This window comes from Siphateles boraxobius, unplaced genomic scaffold, assembly GCF_051911475.1.
Source record: "Siphateles boraxobius isolate OS27281-9 unplaced genomic scaffold, OSU_SipBor_1 5, whole genome shotgun sequence".
Taxonomy (NCBI): Eukaryota; Metazoa; Chordata; class Actinopteri; order Cypriniformes; family Leuciscidae; genus Siphateles; species Siphateles boraxobius.
In genome coordinates, this window is record NW_027509141.1 from 1431752 (window position 1) to 1452804 (window position 21053).

The following is a 21053-nucleotide window of genomic DNA, read 5'->3' on the forward strand; positions in this document are numbered from 1 at the left end:
AATAACGTTGCTGACATTTGGCCTCTGAGCAACCTTTCATGAAAGAGCAGGGCAGATTCATTTCCATATTGAAAATCCAGAGTGAATGAAAAGAAGAAAAATAGTTTGGCCTTTCGTGAAGGATATTGCTAGAATCATGTTAAAGTTTTAGGTAAGATTAGGTTTGGGGTTTGGTTCTGTGTAAATTAAATGCTTGACGCTATGGGGAACGCCATCTGTGTTTTGTGTCTGAAGCATGTGTGTATACATGACAATTTCATTAGCCGACAACAGTCCATGACATCATCACTGGAACACCCTTGAGTATTAAGAGGGCGCCTGCAATGTACCCCATCAACAAGAAGTTTTGCCCCACCTGCCTAAACTTCCCAACCACTGTCTCTACAGTGTGGACAGCGGAAGAGGAGGATTATTAGTAACACCTGCCTCACCTCTCTCGGCATCCAATTCCTCAGAATGGGACATACCACATTTATCAGCCACAAAATGGCTTCCTGAACCAACATGAAAGCATCAGAGCTAGCAGCAGAAACCCGACAAAGCAAAGACTTCCCGTCAGACTTCTCCTACTCTCCGTCTACCATCTTTTTTCAATCATCTATCCCAATCTTGCCGCCGCAGGACCTGATCCGTGAGGTTTAGCGTGGGCAGAGTTGAGCACGGGTGAAGCTTCTCACAGCGACTGCATGATAAAGAAAGCATTCAACACCCTCGAAAGCCGAACGTGCTCCGCTCAAACGCTGGATACTTATCACTCTATCGAGAATCAAGCGAGAACAGTCTGCAAACAGAGAATAGTCTGCTATCATGAGTACATTGCTATGAGTGCCTCCAACTCCCTCGATAGCCAATCGCGCTAATCATGCAAAAGCTAGATTAACATCCCTTGGGAGGGAGTCACAGAACAAAACTCCTTACCCAGAATGCATCATGATGAGCACATCCAGCTTCCTCAGGGAGTCGGATGCATTGCATCGGAGTGTTTGTCTCACAAACAAACGGCTCCTGAAGACAAAAGAGTTGATGATGTACATTACAGACGCCCTCTTACACTCACGGGCGCTCCAGTGATGACGTCACGGACTGTCATCGGCCAATGAAATTGTACACTTGAGCTTCAGACACCGGTCACAGTGATGGTGTTCGCCATAGCGTTATTCCAAGGCGCAGTGTCTTGTTCCACTTCAAAATGGAACTGTAATTTTACTGTAAAATATTGTCAAATTAGTTTTTTTTGGAAGTAATGACTAAATGATTAGTAATGAATTTTGCACATATGATTACATTTTTTATTTTGGGTTTTCTTATTTTGTTATCAGTAATGATCATCATATTCGTGTTTTGTATTACATTTTTTGATATTTAGTTAATGTTTATTGCATCATTTTGGTTTCATGTGTGTTACCCTGATGGTGTTCTGTCTTTGTGTGTGACCCTGTGCACCTTCTATAGACGAGTATTGATCATGTTTTATGAACCGGCCACTTACGATGAACTCTGATTCATCATGTGACTTTCTATTGTTCCATCTGTATTATTTTGGCGGTTGTCGGTACATTTTAAGGGAAAAAGGCAAATTATGTATATATATAACTTAACCAAATATACAGTTATAAGTTGTAAAATATACAGGCATCCTCTAAAACATCATTGTCACCAGTGCTTAATTTGAGCCGGATCCTGTTCCAGAAAATGCCAGACTTTTGCGTGTCAGGATTTGTTTTTGAATGATCCGACATAAACAAGTGCATGACATGGTGACAGTGCGTGCGTGTGAGAGACAGAGCGTGTGCAGGTTTATGCAGATGTATTTGGAGGTTATATTTAGAATTGTGATCATCTTTCTTAAGTTCAAAATCACTCTCATTGGTTGGTGCTTACTGCTAATTGTCTTGCTCACAAAAGAGAGTGTATATCTACCTGATGAATTAATCTACTAAAAATAAGTTAATATCGCCAATGTCAAAAAACATATTTTAATTTTCCATATCCATGGATAAAGCTGATGTTGTTTCTGATCAAAAGAGATCCCGAAGATGGAACTGCTAATACTAATTATGATAGCGGGAGACACGAGCAATGGGAGTTAGATCAGTCAGAATCAGAAATCGATGTAGGCTAATGAAAAAGGCAACGTCATCATCGGTTAGAGAATATCACTGATGAACTGAATGATTTTTGGTCTCAACATATATATTAGGGGTGGAACGGTACACAGAAGTCACGGTTCGGTTCATACCTCGGTTCAGACATCACGATTCGGTACGATTTTGGTACAATGGAGTGAAAAGCAAAACAAAAATGCAGAAGGCATTTTTATAAATGTCTTAAGCCTTGTATTTTTTAAATAAGTTTTATCAACCCTCTGGGGACGGATTGGGCGGTACTGCCCAAAATGGCATACTTTTACAAATGTGTAATTATCTTAAAAACTATTAATGATAGAGAGGTGCGGTCTTTTTGTCCGTCTTCCTCAGATTCCGCTGAAAACAGTGATAACAAACTTACCCGGCTTGTATACACACTTCCTTGTTGCGCAATACCACTTCGTCAAAGGCCAATGAAATCGATGTTGTTTAGCAAATTCAAGAGCAACAACCAATGGAAAAATTGGTTACCATGAGGTAAAGTTACCATGACGTATTCTAGCAAATCGGAGGACTCTGTAGCCTTGCGAGGGGTGGTACTATATACTATTACGCAAACAGCGTTGAGTGGCAGAGACGACAAAAAGCGATCAGACGCGTCGAGTATAAACAAGGCTTTACGGAGCGAGAGCACACAGAGATATGAGAGAGAGACAGAACAATTATAATATATATATATATTTATATATATATATACACACACATTCAATTATAGCATTATTTATTGTTTTAGCACTTTTATGATGGCTAGCAGTAAACGATTTACGGTGGAACAAGCTCTGGAAGAATTACTGGAGAGTGACGAGGAGAAAGCATTGCTTAGAAAATTCTAAACATTCCTAAGAAAAACGCCTGGGACTATTTGTAAATAAAGTAAAAAAAAGTTTTTCATTGTTCTTTACACATTTTATATAACAATTACACATGTCTGTCAAGCAAAGGCCTTCACAAATATTTTTTTTGTTCAAAAACTGTTCACTATTGTTGTGTGATGTGGGATTTTCAGAAATAAATGCCAAAAATTGAATTTCCGTTTTTGAAATTCTCTAGTTTATTGTACATTTTCACTCATACTTCCTTTATAAACATATTACATGTGTGCTTATGTTAGCTTAGGGTCTTCTGAATCCATAGATACCAAACACATAGTGTTCCATCTCCATTACATATAGTTTATAAGCCCAAATGTAAAAATAGAGAAAACGGACCAAAAAGAGCTTAGTACCCAGAGGGTTAATAAAGGCATAGAACCAGTTTATTTGTAGTGCACTGACAATAGTTTTATATAATTTAATTAGTTTATTAATTAATTAATAAAAAGACAAAAATACCTTGCTATATGTTTGGTAATTGTACCTGAATGAATTTAAAATTAATTAGCTATATTTCAGATCAATATATTTGTTTTCCTTAATTTTAATTAACCATAACTTTATTCTCATCTGAATTATAAATAATTGATTTCCGTATAAAATAATACTACCATTAAAAACCACATTTGATTTTCTTTTTTAATAAATGGGCAATGTGTAACTTAAGAATAAAACTGTGTGTGTGTGTGTGTGTGTGTGTGTGTGTGTGTGTGTGTGTTTGTGTGTGTGTGTGTGTGTTTGTGTGTGTGCTTCCGTGCGTGCGTGCGATTTGGTTGGGTGACAGTTGTAGGTTACAGTTTGACGAGTGTGACAAAAGCACAATGTTGTGTTTTATTGCAAGTGTACACAAATACATGTAAACACTTTGCATTTTGAATGATGTCCTGTATGAACAAAATGACGGAGTATGTTTTTATGTTTCTACTGTTCGATCGCGCCCGCGCCTCCCTCTCTCTCTCTCTCTCTCTCTCTCTCTCACACACACACACACACACACACACACACACACACACACACACACACACACACACACACACACACACACACACACACACACACACAGACACACACACACACACACAGTTTGATCGCTCTCGCGCACACACACACACTTTAGCATTGCAATATTGACATCGCAGTCTGTTCATTATGCTGCGTTCAGACCAAACGCGAATTAAGCGAAATTTATCGCTATTTAGAGTTTTTTTTATTTTTATACCGTATATTCTCCGTGTAAATTCGGGCACCGAACCGTGACGCCCGTACCGATTCGGTTCAATACGAATACATGTATGTGACAGAATAATACACAAGGCTTTAGTTAGAGCAGTGCAGAAACTTGTGAACGATGCTCTTACAGTTGTGCCCATCACAGTTTAGTGAAGGCATTGTATTTTCCAGGAAAACTGAATTTGTATGTTCAGTGTCGGTCACGGCACCTTTTAATTGCTGTTTTTGATCCGGGAATTATTCATTTACAAATCAAGCACTGATTGTCACAGTATTTTTAAGGTGAATTTCTGGCATTTTTACTGTGAATTTCTGTATTTTTTTTACTGTAAATTTAATCTAATATTTTTTTTACAGTTTATTTAAGTATCAAGGATGTAATAGCAAACTAATCAGAGCACACATTACAGGATAAATGTGAAAAAATATACAGTATTTGCACAACCAGAGACCTTATTTATGTAATTTATCTTATGTATGTTTGCTTCATGTTAATATTTTCACCATACATTGTGTCTGAATTTATTTTATTTATTTGGGCATTGGAATTTTTTAATGGTCAAAAACCGGTATTTACCGGCGAACAAAATGATGGTATACAGTATACCCTAATGGTCAAGAAAATTATTTCTTTGCAATTTTTTTGAAAACCATTTTTAAAGTAATTTACAATTACATTTGCTGTGACCTAAAATACACCTGAAGATGTGGCAAGTTGTTATATTCATATTTTAATATTGTAATAATACAGTTATTATTACTACAGTTGTTTTAACCATTTGCATTTGACATTTTATCTGAGACCAATCAAAATTCAGTGTGTAATGTAAAAAGATAAATTGCAAAAAGTGTCCACAAATGAAACATACTAAATTACTGAGAGCACAAGCAGCGAGATGCCACATTTATTTCTTCTGTCAGTTCCTGTATTCCTGATGACTCGGGCCAACATGCTAATTATCATCTGCAGTGGGTATAAACATGGTTGATTTAGGTAGATGAAAGGATTATGAGCAGAGAGATTCCTGTAGATGTGAAGATGAGGTGAAGCAGAAACATGGAGAGTGAGGGCCTTTCCAGAAGGATGAGAGAATCTGTAATCACAGCTGCTTTGTTAGAGATACCAAAATCACATATTTTCCTCTGATCATCTATTCTACCTGAGTCCATCCTGAGTGTGTGTGTGGGTGTGTGTGTGTGTAATCCTCATAATAGAAATGCCATCTCTGATTTAGAAGTTGAGATGTGATGACTGTTGTGCCGCTGGGAGTGAGGCAGAGCCATCGTCCTCATTGCTCATATCAACAGAAGTGAAACTATAGCTATGGAATTAAAGGACAATTCCGGCCAAAAATGAACCTAGGGCTAAATAACACATGGGTACCGAGTCGACCGTTCTCTGGGATGCGTTTTCATGATAATCGAATGTACGCGGTTTTAATGTTAGTTTTAGTTTAACCAAAGATTAGCTTATAACGCTAGTGTATGGGGCATTGAGTAAGTAAAAAATAAAAATCCCTAGTTAATACCACTAACAAGGCTCAAAAAAGCCCCATACTTACACGGTAGCATTACGAGGGTCTCTACCTGCAAACCGAAGCATTGAGAACTTTGTAAGTGTACAGACAGTTTAATAAGAAGATACTTTATAAAGACAGTACACTTCGCGTATACAATCAGGAGCCATCTTTGGAAGACAGTCTCGACCAGTCGAACCACGAATGCCAGTACCTTGTCGTGTTGCGACAGCACCTTCCTGGCAAATTCCAGGGAGGACCTTCTTTCTCGGGGCAGGGCACAATTTGGGACCCATGCCCAGACCTCTGGAACCTCCATGCTTGATTAATATCGGTGGTTCAGTCGCCAGAAATATGGGACACGCATAATAACTGCTGAAACTGGTCATGATACACACATACCCCTTTTCCACCAAGGCAGAGCTGGTGCTGGTTCGGAGCCAGAGCCTAGTTTCAATTCGGTTCTTTGGTTTTCCACACGCAAAGCACCAGCTCCGAACCAGGAAAAGTGGTTCTTAAGTAGCACCAAATCATTGCTGGTCTAGAACAGAGCCAAGTAAGAACCACTTGCGTCAGGGGCTGGGGGCGGGGTTACCGTGACCAACAAGACGAATAGAAACTTGTGACCGCCATTTTTAAATAGCAGCTAGTCGAGCTAATAGCAGCTCGATTATAAATATCCGTCTATGTAAGTTACGGCGAGCTGCACAAACGCGTTGGACTCCGATGTATTTTGTAAACCCATGAGCATCCATAGTATTGCAACGTCCGTTATTGTTGATGGCTTGTTCGAGATGCATCGGAGCGGCGCGGACCGATCGGAGCTGCGGGAGTGTTTGGAGAACATACGACTCCTTGTGCTTTTAGATCGCTATCGCAGTGCTTTGATGTCATGCGGAGATCGATCTGCGAGAAGCCGATGCATCTCGAACAAGCCTGGCGTACTGTTTGGCGCTACCGCACTAGCGTTGCTGGGCAACATGAGACGTATACAGTGACGTAAGATCTGGCTCTGTTGTGGCTCTCTAGCCGGTGGAAAGGCAAATCGGTTCTTATTAAGCTCGTCAGTCGAACCCACTCTGAACCAGCTTTGGCTCTGGCTCTGAACCAGCACCCGGTTCTTGTTGGTGGAAAAGGGGTAACACAGTGCGTATAGCCGTACTGCTGCCGGCGCCACTGCGGCCACGCACATTATCTAACCAAATTTATCTAACCACCGCCAGGAAAAGAGGAGGAGGGAGGTTGGGGTGCCCTCGGGCCGGATGGAGAGATTGGCGGGCCGGACCTGGCCCACGGGCCGCCAATTGAATAGCCCTGGTGTACATGGTACAGTCATGGTTTTAGATAATACTATGGTACTTACCATGATATATACCATGGTATTTGATGATTATCATATGATGGTATTCACAGGGTACTCTAATGTGATTAAAAGAATACCTTGTTACTATAATGGTATATACCAAAAAAAAACTTGAGATTGCCATGGTACATTTTAGTAAACTTGGCTATTGGATTGATTGGACAACAGTGTTATTTTAGTATTATTTATACTCTATTATAGTTTTTTTTTTCATTTTTTTTTTTTCATTTTCATAAAAGCTTGAACATCAATTGAAAAACAGAAAAGGAAAATATAGTGAAGCATTTGCCATCACATTGTGACATTTTTAACCTTTTAGCTCACATGTTGAAACTGTTTTTTTTTAGCAGCGATATCCCTGCTACTGTAGTTCAATTGACAAATGTGATGTTACTTATTAAATGCTTATGTTGTTTGTAACTTGAGGTTTAAACATGTGAAAATGCCATGGGTATTTTTAAGGGAGCCTACAGTCAACACTTTGAGTGTCATTTTGAAACATTATCCTGATATCTGCTTTTGTGGAATTCCAATAATACAGTTTAATGAAATTGTCAAAAAGCCTCTTCAGTAAAGCTTCAAATGTCAGTGTGTCACTGATAGCGTTTAATCAAGCTGTCAGAATTATACTGATCTTGTTTTTTTTCTTTCTCTGCAGGAATCTTTTAGACAGAGACACGTTCTCCAAATCTGATCCACGTGAGTACAGCCAATGGAAGATTGTCTTTTCATATTATACTCTTTCTGCATTAATTAGCGACCCCCACTCATTTTCTCCTTGATCTCCTGTCTTTCGCTTCTCGTTAAACACCAGCGTGATTCTGATGAGTTCTTTCTCATCTGCAAAGCTCTGCGTGTATCCGATTATCCTGAATGAAACATGAACTCAAATGCAGAATGGCAGCAAGTTCTCATCTGCTGGAGTGGTAGACAGGGAGTGATAATAAAGGAATAGTTCAAAGTCACAAAAAAAATTAAAATTTAGCTTATATTCACAACATTTTAAAGTGCCCTATTATACTTTTATCTAAAATTACCCTTCATGCAGTGTGTAATATAGCTGTTTTAGAGCAGAGTAGACCAATCAATACAGACTGGGCCATCTGGCCAATCAGAGCAGAGTAGACTAATCACAACAGACTGGGCCATCTGGCCAATCAGAGCAGAGTAGACTAATCACAACAGACTGGGTCATCTGACCAATCAGAGCAGAGTAGACCAATCACAACAGACTGGGTCATCTGACCAATCAGAGCAAAGTAGACCAATCACAACAGACTGGGTCATCTAACCAATCAGAGCAGAGTAGGCTTGCGAAAACCAAGGGTTTGGAAAGACTGAATCTTCAAACTCACCTTTTTCAGACTCTTTGAGAAGCGAGTCGATAGATGCATGTAAACCTTTTGTAGGAGAAAACGTCTCGGGTTATGACTGTAATCCTTGTTCTCTGAGAAAGGGAACTCGAACTGCATCAAATGACACTTTGGGGGAATGCACCTCAGCGTAGCGCCTCTGAAGCATGATTGAAACTAAGCCAATCTTGATTGGTTTTGCGTCATGACGTAACGTGTGACGGCATACACGGAAGCTACAAAGGTACGCCGGCACACAACAGCGTCAGTTTCTGTGACGAAGCAAGTCGCTCCCAAGCAGGGAAAGCCGTGGCAATGGGACGCAGTTCTCGTTCACTTTCTCAGGGAACAAGGGTTACAGTCGTAACCCGAGGCGTTCCCTTTCGAGGGAACTCGAACTGCGTCGATTGACACTTTGGGGGAACGAGTACCCACTATGCCACAACGAGCCCTGCCTGTCCCAGTGTGAAGCTGCGCACAGGCACACTTAAAACGAGAGCACAAGGGTGCCAGGCATAGATGGAATCTCCAGGCTATAAAATCTGATGAAAGTGTGAGGGGTGGCCCATCCTGCTGCATCGCACACTTCTTGAATCGGGGACCCTGAAAGGTGGGCTCTAGAGGACGCCATGCCTCTTGTTGAATGAGCCCTCACGGCCAAAGGTGAAGGCAAACTGCGCACCTGATAGGCCATAGATATAGCTTGAACGATCCAGTTGCTAATGGTCTGCTTGGAAGCGGGAAGCCCCTTCTTGGGCGACCCAAAACACACTAGCAACTGGTCTGACTTCCGCCATGAATAGGACCTCTGAATATATAATTTGAGAGCTCTGAGAGGGCAGAGCAGATGAAGTCTCTCCTCATCCGCCATCACGTGAGGTGGAGGATGAAAAGCCTGCAGAACGGTAGGCCGTGCCACATTGGATGGCACCTTAGGCAAATAGCCCGGCCTGGGATGCAGGATAGCTTTAGACCAACAAAAAAAACACCTTTAAAGAAAGGTTCTAGGCCTCAGCCGACTCCAGAGCCCTTCGAGAACCACTGCCAGGTCACTGGGAACCCTGGTACGAGCCGCAGGTCTCATCCTCCAAGCCCCATGGAGGAAATGTAGACCAACTGCTGTTTCCCCAGAGGCCCATCACCCAGAGGAGCGTGGAAAGCCACAATGGCAGCTACGGACACCTTGAGTGTGGACGGGGTAAGACCAGCCGAGAAGTGATCTTGGAGGAACTCCAGCACTGAAGCCACCGGGGAGCTAACTGGGTCCACCTCACGCTCTCTACAACTTACAGTAAAAACATTCCATTTTAGGCCGTATAATTTCCTCGTGGAGGGAGCTCTAGAGCTGAGTTTGGTCTCTACTACTCCTGCTGACAGGCCAGCCTCTCGGTACTGTGCCCCCTCAGGGGCCAGGCCCACAGTTTCCACAGTTCCGGCCTGTGTCAACAGGTCCCTCCTAATGGGAATCTTCCATGGAGGGCCGTCCAGGAGCGATATTATGTTTGAGAACCATACTCGGGCCATCCACAACGGGGCTACCAACAGTAGACTGATCCCGTTGTGACTGACCCTCTCTAGAACTCCCGGGAGCAGAGAGATCAGGGCAAATGCGTACAGACGCAGCCTCGGCCACATCTGCACCATGGCATCCAACCCCAGCGGGGCTGGATGTGTGTGGAAGAACCACAATGGACAGTGAGTCGTCTCTCTAGACGCGAATAGATCCAATTTCACTGGGCCAAACCTCTGACATATTGACTCCCCCACCTCGGGGTGGAGTCTCCATTCCCCTGGCCTCAGCCCCTGCTTCGACAGAATGTCTGTTCCCTGATTTTGATCCCTTGGGATGTATATTGCTCTGAGAGACAGAGTCTCCTCTGGGACCACAGGAGGATCTGATGCGCTAGTCTGCATAGAAGGCGAGACCTCAGACCCCCCTAATGATTTATATAGGCCACCACTGACATATTGTCTGACCTCACAAGGACATGATGACCTTTGAGGTCTGGCAGGAAGCTCCTCAGTGCTCGGGACGTCGCCAACATCTCCAGCCAATATATGTGCCAGGAGGAATGATGGTCCTGCCATAGGCCTCTTATAAAGCGGCCGTCCATGACCGTGCCCCAGCCCGTGAGGGAGGCATCTGTCGAAACGGCTTTCCGGCGACATGACGCTCCCAACACGGGGCCTTGGGACAGAAAACAAGCTTTTTTCCACACTTAGGCATCGGCCCGTAACCCTGATCATGCGGAATGGATTCCCCTTTGGGGAAATCCCCTTGGTTTTCAACCACTACTGCAGGGCCCTCATGTGCAGCAGGCCGAATGGAATGATGTTGGACGCTGCTGCCATGAGCCCTAACACTCTCTGAAAATGTTTTATAGTGATGGCTTGGCCTAGCTTTATCCTGGTCACCGTGGCCAGGATGGACTCGATCTGTGCAGGAGAAAATTGTGCCCGCATTGTGACGGAGTCCCACACCACCCCCAGGAACGTGGTTCTCTGGGCTGGTGCCAACAGGCTTTTTTTCATGTTGAGTCTCAACCCCAGGCTCTGGATGTGGGCAAGGACAACATCTCGATGCGGAACTGCCCGCTCTTGTGACTGGGCCAAAATCAGCCAGTCGTCGATATAGTTGAGAACCCTGATACCCTGAAGCCTCAGGGTCGCTAGATGCTATACGCTATACGCTCTATAGCCTCCTTTACCAGCAGGGAGTTTACTTCTTGTTCCAATACCCTACCCTGCTCTGGGTCGACTACAGTCCAGACCGACTCCTTGGACTTTGGTGGGTGAAAATCAAACTGCATTCTGTACCCCTTTTGAATGGTGCGCAGGGCACAAGGAGAAATATTCGTTAGATTTTTCCATGCATCCAAATATTTTACCAAGGGAACCAAACGACATTGATCGCTCCGCCACGGGTGTGGCAGCCCTCAGAGAACCTAGGCTGGCTAGGATCTCTTTGTCGAAGCCTTCTTTGCCTGCAGGACGGCCCTCAGGTTACCCTGCTTCTGCTGAGGCTTCAGATGAGATCGCCGTTTATGCCCCCAAGCTCCATGAGCTTTGCCTGTCTATAGGCGGAGGAGCTGGTGGATGGCTGCGGCTGCCCACTGGGGGCAGACTTCTTGCGGCCTGGGAGATATTGCTTGAAGGCTGTAGACTGTTTCTTCGCCTCCTGAAACCTGAATACCATCGTTGCCCGGCGGGATTAGGGCATCAAGGAGGAAAGCCCTGTCTTTCTGCTTGATGCCCCGATAGATTTAGCCATAGATGTCTCTCCGAGACCACCATAGCCGCCATAGAACGACCGACAGTGCGGGCCGTTTCTTTGGTGACTCGGAGAGAAAAGTCTGCAGCCTTCCGCAACAATCATCAATGTCTTTAAGAAGGTAGGCCTGGTACGCTTGCAGGACTGCCATAGTGTGCAGACTGGCACCAGCCCGACCCGCAGCCATATAAGCCCTGCCCACTAAAGAAGATGTATGTCTTCAGGGTTTAGTGGGCAGCACCGGGGTTTTCAGGGATGATGTGACTTCAGGGGACTGATAGATAGTAAGAGGCTCTTCCACCCGAGGCATCATCCCATAACGTTCTCTCTCGCGCCCCAAAATAATTAAGTACAGGGGGTTTGGACGCGCGAGATGAGCGCTTCCTGCTTTTCACGTGGCCAACTGAGATTTAAACGGGCCACGGCACGAGAGACAACCTCAACCAGCTCCTCATATTAGGGGACATGGAGTGGCGAGTCATTTCCAAAATCCCCGCCTTCGATGCTGAGCACATCCACTTCCTCGGAAGCAGACAGCTCAAGCATCGGCTGACGAAAGCTGATTGTGTGCCGGCGTCCCTTTGTAGCTTCCGTGTATGCCGTCACACGTTACGTCATGACGCAACACCAATCAAGATTGGCTTAGTTTCATTCATGCTTCAGAGGCGCTACGCTGAGGGGTGTTCCACCAAAGTGTCATTCGACGCAGTTCCAGTTCCCTCGAAAGGGAACTAAATTAGGAACCTTTAAAATAGCATAATAGTGGCACTTTAAAACAGTATGACTTTCTTTCTTCAGTGATACACAGCATTTGGCAACATAATTCCATTTCTTTTTTCCTAATACCATTACAGAAGCAGACTCATTAAATTCCTTCCCTATGTTCCATTAATGACGGCACTGATGTCAACCTTGATGTGTTGCGTATTAAGGCATAATATTTGAATGGATGCATATCTAGACTGATGAATATTTTCAGTAAATAACAATTTTTATAGTGTCATATCTGAAATGTTCATTTGAGAAGTTCATAATATTATTGTTTAATTTCTATATTTTTGTATATAAGCGAACATTGGCACTAAATTTTTGCTATTTTTGTCCCTTTTACAGTGTGCGTGTTGTACACTCAGGGCGTGGAGACCAAGCAGTGGAGAGAGGTGAACACACACACACACACACACAAACACACACACACACACCACATGTTTGTTTTTGTGATTTGTGAGGACATACCATAGGCGTAATGGTTTTTATACTGGACAAACTGTATATTCTATCCCCTTACACTGCCCCTATCCCTAAACCTACCCATCACAGGAGACATTCTGCATTTTTAAATTTTTAATAAAAACTGCTTAGTATGTTTTTAAAGCCATTTGAAATATGAGGACTCATGAAATGTCCTCATAAATCACGTTCAAGTTGTAAAACCAGTGTAATACCCATATCATTATACACATTTGTGTCCTCACAAATCACAAAAACAACACACACACACACACACACACACACACACACACACACACACACACACACACACACACACACACACACACACACACACACACACACACACACACACACACACACACACACACACACACACACACACACCTTGACTGTTCCCAGCTTGCATTGCTATGGTTTCATCTCTGGTGTTGTTGTCCAATCAGGCGTGTCGGTTCTCCCTGCAGCAGCAGGCGGTCAAGTGTCTGTCTGCTCTTCCTCTTCTGTACACCATCAAAACACCTCCAGTGTCTTATCAATAACAAGCAACACCCAGTTCAGCGCCTGTACAACAACGCTCTGTTCTGTCTCGACCTCCTGCACAGAGCAGGGGTTGTTTCTCCCACAGTGTTGTTATAGCGATGAGTCAGTTTCCGTACTTTCCAATTTGAGGTAATGAATCAGAAGAAGACTCTCCGGCTGGGTGCTGCTGTTCTGAACAGTGTTTTTCCCACTAGGTCAGTGATAAGAGCTGGTACTCTGTCATTTGGTCATTTTACCCTCTAAATAACTTTAGAAGGATGATACATATTATCTTTAATAGCATTAAAGATTTAAATAAGTAAGTAGTGTCACTGTTATCTTCCACCAGAATAGCTACATGGCTAATTCTGTGCGGCTTAACTATGTGCTCCATTGCAAAGACTTGTTTTCTCTCATCGACAGACCAAATATAGTCGAATATATTTTTTACATTTGCCTCACATAACCAACTCTATATATGTATATGACTTTTCTGATGTAGTAAACTTGCTCAGTTCTTCATCTGGTACAGCACTGCACTTGCGATTCAGAGCATTTGGGTACGAGTCCCTTGAAACATGATTCACGACACTCAATAAAAGAGCTCAACACTTGTAGAAGCAGCTAAAATGTCATGATTGCTTCAGCAAATGGGTTTTTTACAATAGAGCATTAAACTTTTAGCGCCACACACACCGAGCATTTAATTTCCAAACTCACATGAAATGTACATCAACCAATGTAAAAAAACATTGCCACCTTCATATTCATCTGTGTAGGATAAAACTGAAATTTCCGGCAGCATAGGTTGGAATTATTCAATGACCATCAGCTGGGTCAACTGAAAGAAATTTCTGTCCGTAATCTTCAAAGAACAATTGGCTAGCTATCGTCTCATGGAACATAGATTCCCTTGTGGAGGCCTTAGCAAAGTTAACTAACTTTCTTAACCCTCTGGGGTCCAAGGTGTTTCTGGGACCTGGAGGTGCTCTGACATGCTCTGACATTTGTGCTTTTTTCAGTTATTTAAAAACATGTTAATGGCAAAGGTGTAAATTCACTCTATATAGCACAAATAGGGCTACCGTAATATGTGAGCAACATGTATGTACATGTTTGTATTTTTGAGAGAATATTGTTTATGCATGGTTATTGAAAAAAACTAAATCTTAAAGTCTCTAAAATAAGGCCACAAAACACATACTAAATATGTGTCCACAAGACTTTTGACTAATGGATGTTCTCGCCTAGGATTTTTGCTTCAAAATGATCTGAAAATCATCCTGCCAAATCATTCACATAAAACAATACATTGATTTAAATTTAGTAAAACACTTTTTGTTTGGAAAGGCAATATGCGAAATGGGCGTGACTCATGAATAATGGTCTGATTCACACCTGTGAAGACAAAAGACCTGCTTAATGAGCCTGCATAATGAGCTGTTCACAGGTGTGTCACTGAGCCACAAGAAAGAATACAAGGACACAAGAAAAGAAATATATATATACTACATAATTGGTTCACAGTTGGAAACATTGAAAAATAGTATTTTTCCACTTGTATTTTTGCTTGCAAATTGTATAATATCCAAGGTGAACATTTTTAGTAATTGTGTAGTTAATTCTCATACTGTATTTTCAGAAAGTTTTGGATATGTATCCTCTCCCCAAATTTGTCACTAATAAAACACAATACAAATAATTTGAAGAGAAGGCTTGTATTGACCTTTTAAGATTTTGTTTACATCTACCTTGTAAATATATTATTTGCTATTTTATTAAAAAGGTTACAATTACAGCAACAATTAAAATAACAATATTTCAAGTGTAATATTTCTTTGTAAAAACTAAAGTATACATTTTATCATACATATTTCAAAGTTAAGGATTCATTAGTTTGAATAAAGCCTACTCTGGAACAAACACTATAATAGCATCCTAGTTGATGACTTTATTTTTGACAAAACAAACATAGCCTAATATATTTAACATTTGAGGAGAAATTGGTGAACAAAAGCTTATTGAATGTGGCAGTAGTCTAGTTTACAGTAAACAGTTAATAATCTATCCAAAACTAGTCAACGAAATGTTGTCTTTCATATTTCGTCTGTAACATAGGCATATCGTTTGTTGTTTTTATGAGCCTATATTAGGGCATATAAATATATGAACGCCGGCGCGTTTGTGGACCCCAGAGGGTTAAAGACTTTTTGAACACAAACAGGAGTTTTTGTTATTGTGATTTTATATAAATCAGCTGATTTCAATGCTTTAAAGTACTCATGTATATCCATTAGAGATGTCAATAGATTAATTGTTTAAATCGCGATTAATTGCACACTCGTCGTGAAATTAAGCATACACAATTTATCTTGTTTAATATGTTCATTTTATCATCATTTGCAGTATCCAGCAAAGTAAACCGTGAGATTGAAGGGTGATTCCTCAAAACTGTTTTTTCTACAAGTTTTTTTCAAGGTAAATATTTGGAGACTCCAAAAGGTCACCAATCACCAAATTATATAAGGTATCCATAATTCATAAATTTATGCACACCAAAGCACCCATTAAAAACACATTACAAAAAAAATCTTCTCAGAATTCATAGTGTATAGTATGTGTACAGTGCAACAGCAAAGAGCTTTTAGACAAGTCTTATGGGGCTTTTCCAATGCATGGTACGGCATGGTACGGCTCAGTACGGTTCGGGGCAGCACGGTTCGGCTCGCTTCGCTTTTCCACTGCGTGGTACGACTCGGCGCAGCGCGGCGCGGTACGGCACGGCTCGGTTCGCTTTAGCTCGGTTGCTTTTCCACTGCAGTTAGTGCCGCTTCAAAGTGGGTGGGATTATGACTGATCGTTAGTTTATCCGTTACTCGGCAAGCAACGAGAGGAACGTCTGCACTTCTCCTCCACTGACCACGATCCAGCCATTTCTTTTTTGGAAGTTTTTTTTCTACAAGCAAGTAGGTTTAAAACCAGTGCTACAGCGGTGGCTGTTACTGGCTGTTTTAATATAGCGGGTTTGATGTCTCGCAAATACAATGACGCTGGTAGTGACGATTCTGTCTGTCTGATTAATCAGTGATCTGCAGTGTTTTCACGTCACATTTTAGTATCGGTACGGTACGCTTGGAACCTCAACAGAGGTGGTACCATTTAAAGCGATCCGTACCGCGATCCGTAAAGCGATTCTGTCTGTCTGACCAATCAGTGATCTGCAGTGTTTTCACGTCACATTTTAGTATCGGTACGGTACGCTTGGAACATCAACAGAGGTGGTACCATTTAAAGCGAGCTGAAGCGAGCCGTACCGTACCGTACCATGTAGTGGAAAAGCGCCACAAGTGAGCCGTACCGAGCAGAGCCGTACCGTACCATGCAGTGGAAAAGCGCCAAAGCGTGCTGTACTGAACCGTGCCGTACTGAAGCGAGCCGTACCGTACCGTACCATGCAGTGGAAAAGCGCCACAAGTGAGCCGTACCGAGCCGAGCCGTACCGTACCATGCAGTGGAAAAGCGCCAAAGCGTGCCGTACTGAACCGTGCCGTACCGTACCATGCAGTGGAAAAGCGCCAATAGTGAACAGGACCACATGGAGATGCCATTAAAACCCTAAACCAAACCCCTTGACCTGACTGCATGTGCCAACTACAGTACACGGATCCATTCAGAATGATTAAACACAGCAACATACACATGACATATCAAAACAATATTCTGAATGTGTGTGGAAACAATGTGAATGGACTGAAATGCGTCCGTGGATAAAAACAATGTGCGATCAGTGCATCGAGTGCGCACATACACATTTTTTTTGGCCCATCAATATAACGGACTCATATGCTTACATGTACTTACTGTATGTTATGACTCCTGTATGTGACCGCAATCATCTTTACCTTGATCATAATCTGAATCCATCGAAACTTTACTAGCGAGACGCTGGTTTGCTTTATCCAGCTGAGAAACATAGCTTGCATGTCATCTGGCCATACAGCGGTGACATTACATTAATGACGCAATTTCACGCGCTTCTGTAATTTATTTGCGTTAAATTATTTGGTTACACTTTAATTTACAGTACTATACTAAAAGTGTGCTTGCAGTGTACTTGACCAAAAAAAGTGGTAATATAAATATAAATATTTATAATATAAACTGGTAATATAAGGGAACTTCATGGGTTAAAGTAAGGTTTAGGGGTGGGTTTAGAGTTAGTACATAGTTATAACCCAGTTATTGTAATTGCTATAATATGTACATAGTCAAGTCACCTTTATTTATATAGCGCTTTTTACAATACAGATTGTTTCAAAGCAGCTTTACAGATATAACAGGAAAATAATGTTGTAATAATATTGTTAAATATAAAATTAAATGTCCCCAACTAAGCAAGCCAAAAGCCAATGGCGACAAAGGCGAAGGAAGGCGAAAAAGGCGACAGTGGCAAGGAACCAAAACTCCATCAGTGACAGAATGGAGAAAAAAACCTTGGGAGAACCCAGGCTCAGTCGGGGGGGCAGTTCTCCTCTGGCCAACGAACGAACAGTGTATGATTATGATTCAGGCAGCATTATAGCTCAGAAATCAGATTGGATCAAATAATTAGATTGGATCACACGGTTCTTATGATAAAAGCATACAGATGATATAAACTTTTCATAAAGTTCATAATGATGAAAAAGCATCATAAGAGCAACTTAAATGTGGTCTATATGATTCATAGTCTATATTCAAAGTCTTCTGAAGTCATGCGATAAATTTGTTTGTGAAAAATTCAGGTCGATAATCCCTAAAATATGTGACAAATTTCATTAGTTCTCACATGTCTTTTAAAGTGCCAAATGTGCCTCTGTGTTGATGCATGAATGATTTTTGAGAGCTGAAGTGGGAGTGAAAGATTTTCAGTGAATTACTTACATTTTAAATCTTCTGACTGAAATGTAAAGTCTTGAACCACAGTGTGTGGAAATTACATAATGCTTTTACATAATGCTTTTTCTAAGGGAAGAGGCTTAATAGTATATATTGTGTATATATATATATATATATATATATATATATATATATATATATATATATATATAGAGAGAGAGAGAGAGAGAGAGAGAGAGAGAGAGAGTAATAGTATATATAACTGAAGAGTGCAATTTTTCCATCAGACGTTTTGTAGTAAATGTTAAATACAGCACAGAGGTCTTTGAAATTCCTCATCCAGTGCCTTGTCCCCTGACTGTAACATATAAAGCAGAGAGCTGGAGCCGCCTCATACACCGGCAGAATATTTGTAGAGTTTCGTGTAGGCGATGACAGCTCACCACAGCAATAAATCCTGGCACACTTCGTTTCTCAGCTGTCTATTTTTATAATCAGTCTGCTCATATTCTGTGTGAAGAACAGGAGAGACTGTCATTAAAGAATTCAGGTGATCTGAATGAAAGGTTATTATTTGTGATTTTTGGATTTTGTTTAGAAGCTTTCATTTCTTGCTTATGGAATGTTATTGGAATCACAGAGATCACTTTAGAATTGGATAGAACATGCAGGAATAACATGAGGGACATAATCTACATGAATCTGGCCATGTTGTTGTGTTAAATTTCAGTCTTCAGGTATAATTAAAAGGTACTTCTGCCTTTTAACCCTCAATAATACAAACATTTGAACAACAGAAGATGATTAGTGCTGGTTCTGTTCACTGTCACTCTATCTCACACTATATTACACAGATACACTTTACAGAACTGACAGGCATGGTCTCCTCAACTCATTTCTGTGAGGATCTTGACTGGTTTCCTGTACTGAGAAGGGGTTTTGGACCTTTTTATTATATAGGCTTCAATGCTTTCATGACATCCTGCCCAGCGCCCATGCAAGCTCTGCGCAAGAGCTCGCTTTCTGACAGAACCGTCACCTCGGGATGTCAAGTCCTGGAAGAGAATTTACTGTTCTCTGAGTATAGTAGTGTGAGCATTAAAGATAGCTATGGTAGCTATTGTCAAGTTTTTCTTAAAAAAAGAAACCACACAAAAATCCATCATTTGATATTAACACTAAAACTTTGTATCCAGATGAAGACCCAGATGTGACAGATTTATATTGGGCATCAAGTGTATTGTACAAAAGTACCACCATAAATAAGTCTTCATCTGATTTTTGATTTATGTTCCTTATATGTTGGCATTTTAACATCATAATAAAAAATTTAAATTATTTAAAACCTTCTGTGGTGATTTTTTTAAATCCTTTTTTGAGCTTAAAGGGTTAGTTCACCCAAAAATGTAAATTCTGTCAGTATTTACTCTCCCTCATGTTGTTCCAACCCCGTTAGACCTTCGTTCATCTTCAGAACACGAATTAAGATATTTTTGATGAAATCTGAGAGCTGGATCACTCCTCCATAGGCTTCTTAAGGGATTGAAACCTGCCAGCCCTGAAAACGTATTAAATACATCGTTAAAATAGTCCAAGTGTCTACAGAGGCTCAATCTTAAGTTCATCAGGCGACGAGAATACTTTTTGTGCGCAAAAACAAACAAAGATAACGACTTTATTTCAACTATTCATTTCCTTCTCTGTGGGCCTCGAGTCAGTTAACGTAGTGTGATTGCGTAGAGCAGAGGTCTTCAATCCTGCTCCTGGAGGGCCACTGTCCTGGAGAGTTTAGTTCCAGCCTGCTTCAGCACACCTTCCTTTGTATATCCAAGCGATCCTGAAGAGCTTGATGAGCTGATTCAGGTGTGTTTGACTATGGTTGAAACTAAACTCTGCTGGACAGTGGCCCTCCAGGAGCTGGATTGAAGACCTCTGGCGTAGAGCTACGTCAGACGTAGGCTCTCTATTGGCCGACGCTGGTCATGTGTGTGATGCGTGTGACGTACTACAACAGAAGCTTACGCTATTATACTAGTGAACTGACTTGAGGCCCACAGAGAAGGAAATGAATAGTTGAAATAAAGTCTTTATTTTTGTTTTTTTTGCGCACAAAAAGTATTCTCATTGTTTGATAAACTTAGGATTGAGCAACTATAGTCACTTGGACTATTTTAACGATGTCTTTAATAACTTTTCGGGGAACAAGTGTCAATCCCTTAAGAAGCCTAAGGAGGAGTGATCCAGCTCTCAGATTTAATCAAAAATACCTTAATTCGTGTTCCGAATATGAACGAAGGTCTTACGGGGTTGGAACAACATGAGGGTGAGTAAATACTGACAGAATTTACATTTTTGGGTGAACTGTCCCTTTAACCATAACAACGTGTAAAGCACAGTATCAAATTCAGATCAGTCCTGTACTGATGGTCCGCATCGAACCGATACTGATAATGAGCTCTGGATCACCCCTCATAGGACCTATAGCCACTATAGCCCTATAGCTATAGGTGGAGGTAGTTTGTGGAGTAAGTATACTCTATGTAAACTGTGTTCATGGCTTTTAAGAAATACCAGAGTTTCGTAATGGCATGTGTACAGCCTAGGGGTGTGACAATAACCGCATCACCGCAATATTGCGTGAATGAGATGCCTACTGCGGTGTGAGGTCATC

General features: G+C 41.6%; 2 protein-coding genes across 3 annotated transcripts in view; both read left to right on the top strand.

The window, feature by feature from the left end:
* srpk1b (SRSF protein kinase 1b) overlaps positions 1–13293 on the top strand; it is a 272032-nt gene extending 258739 nt beyond the window's left edge. The window contains exon 16 of the mRNA XM_077204383.1: positions 13268–13293. The gene's annotated coding sequence lies outside the window, so the exon portion shown is untranslated. The remainder of the gene's footprint in view (positions 1–13267) is intronic.
* Positions 1–21053, top strand: part of cpne5b (copine Vb) — a 216653-nt gene that overhangs the window by 45166 nt on the left and 150434 nt on the right. For both annotated transcript variants that reach the window (XM_077204388.1, XM_077204387.1), the window contains exons 2-3: positions 7788–7828; positions 12866–12912. In XM_077204388.1, the coding sequence (XP_077060503.1) occupies positions 7788–7828; positions 12866–12912 (88 nt within the window). The remainder of the gene's footprint in view (positions 1–7787; positions 7829–12865; positions 12913–21053) is intronic.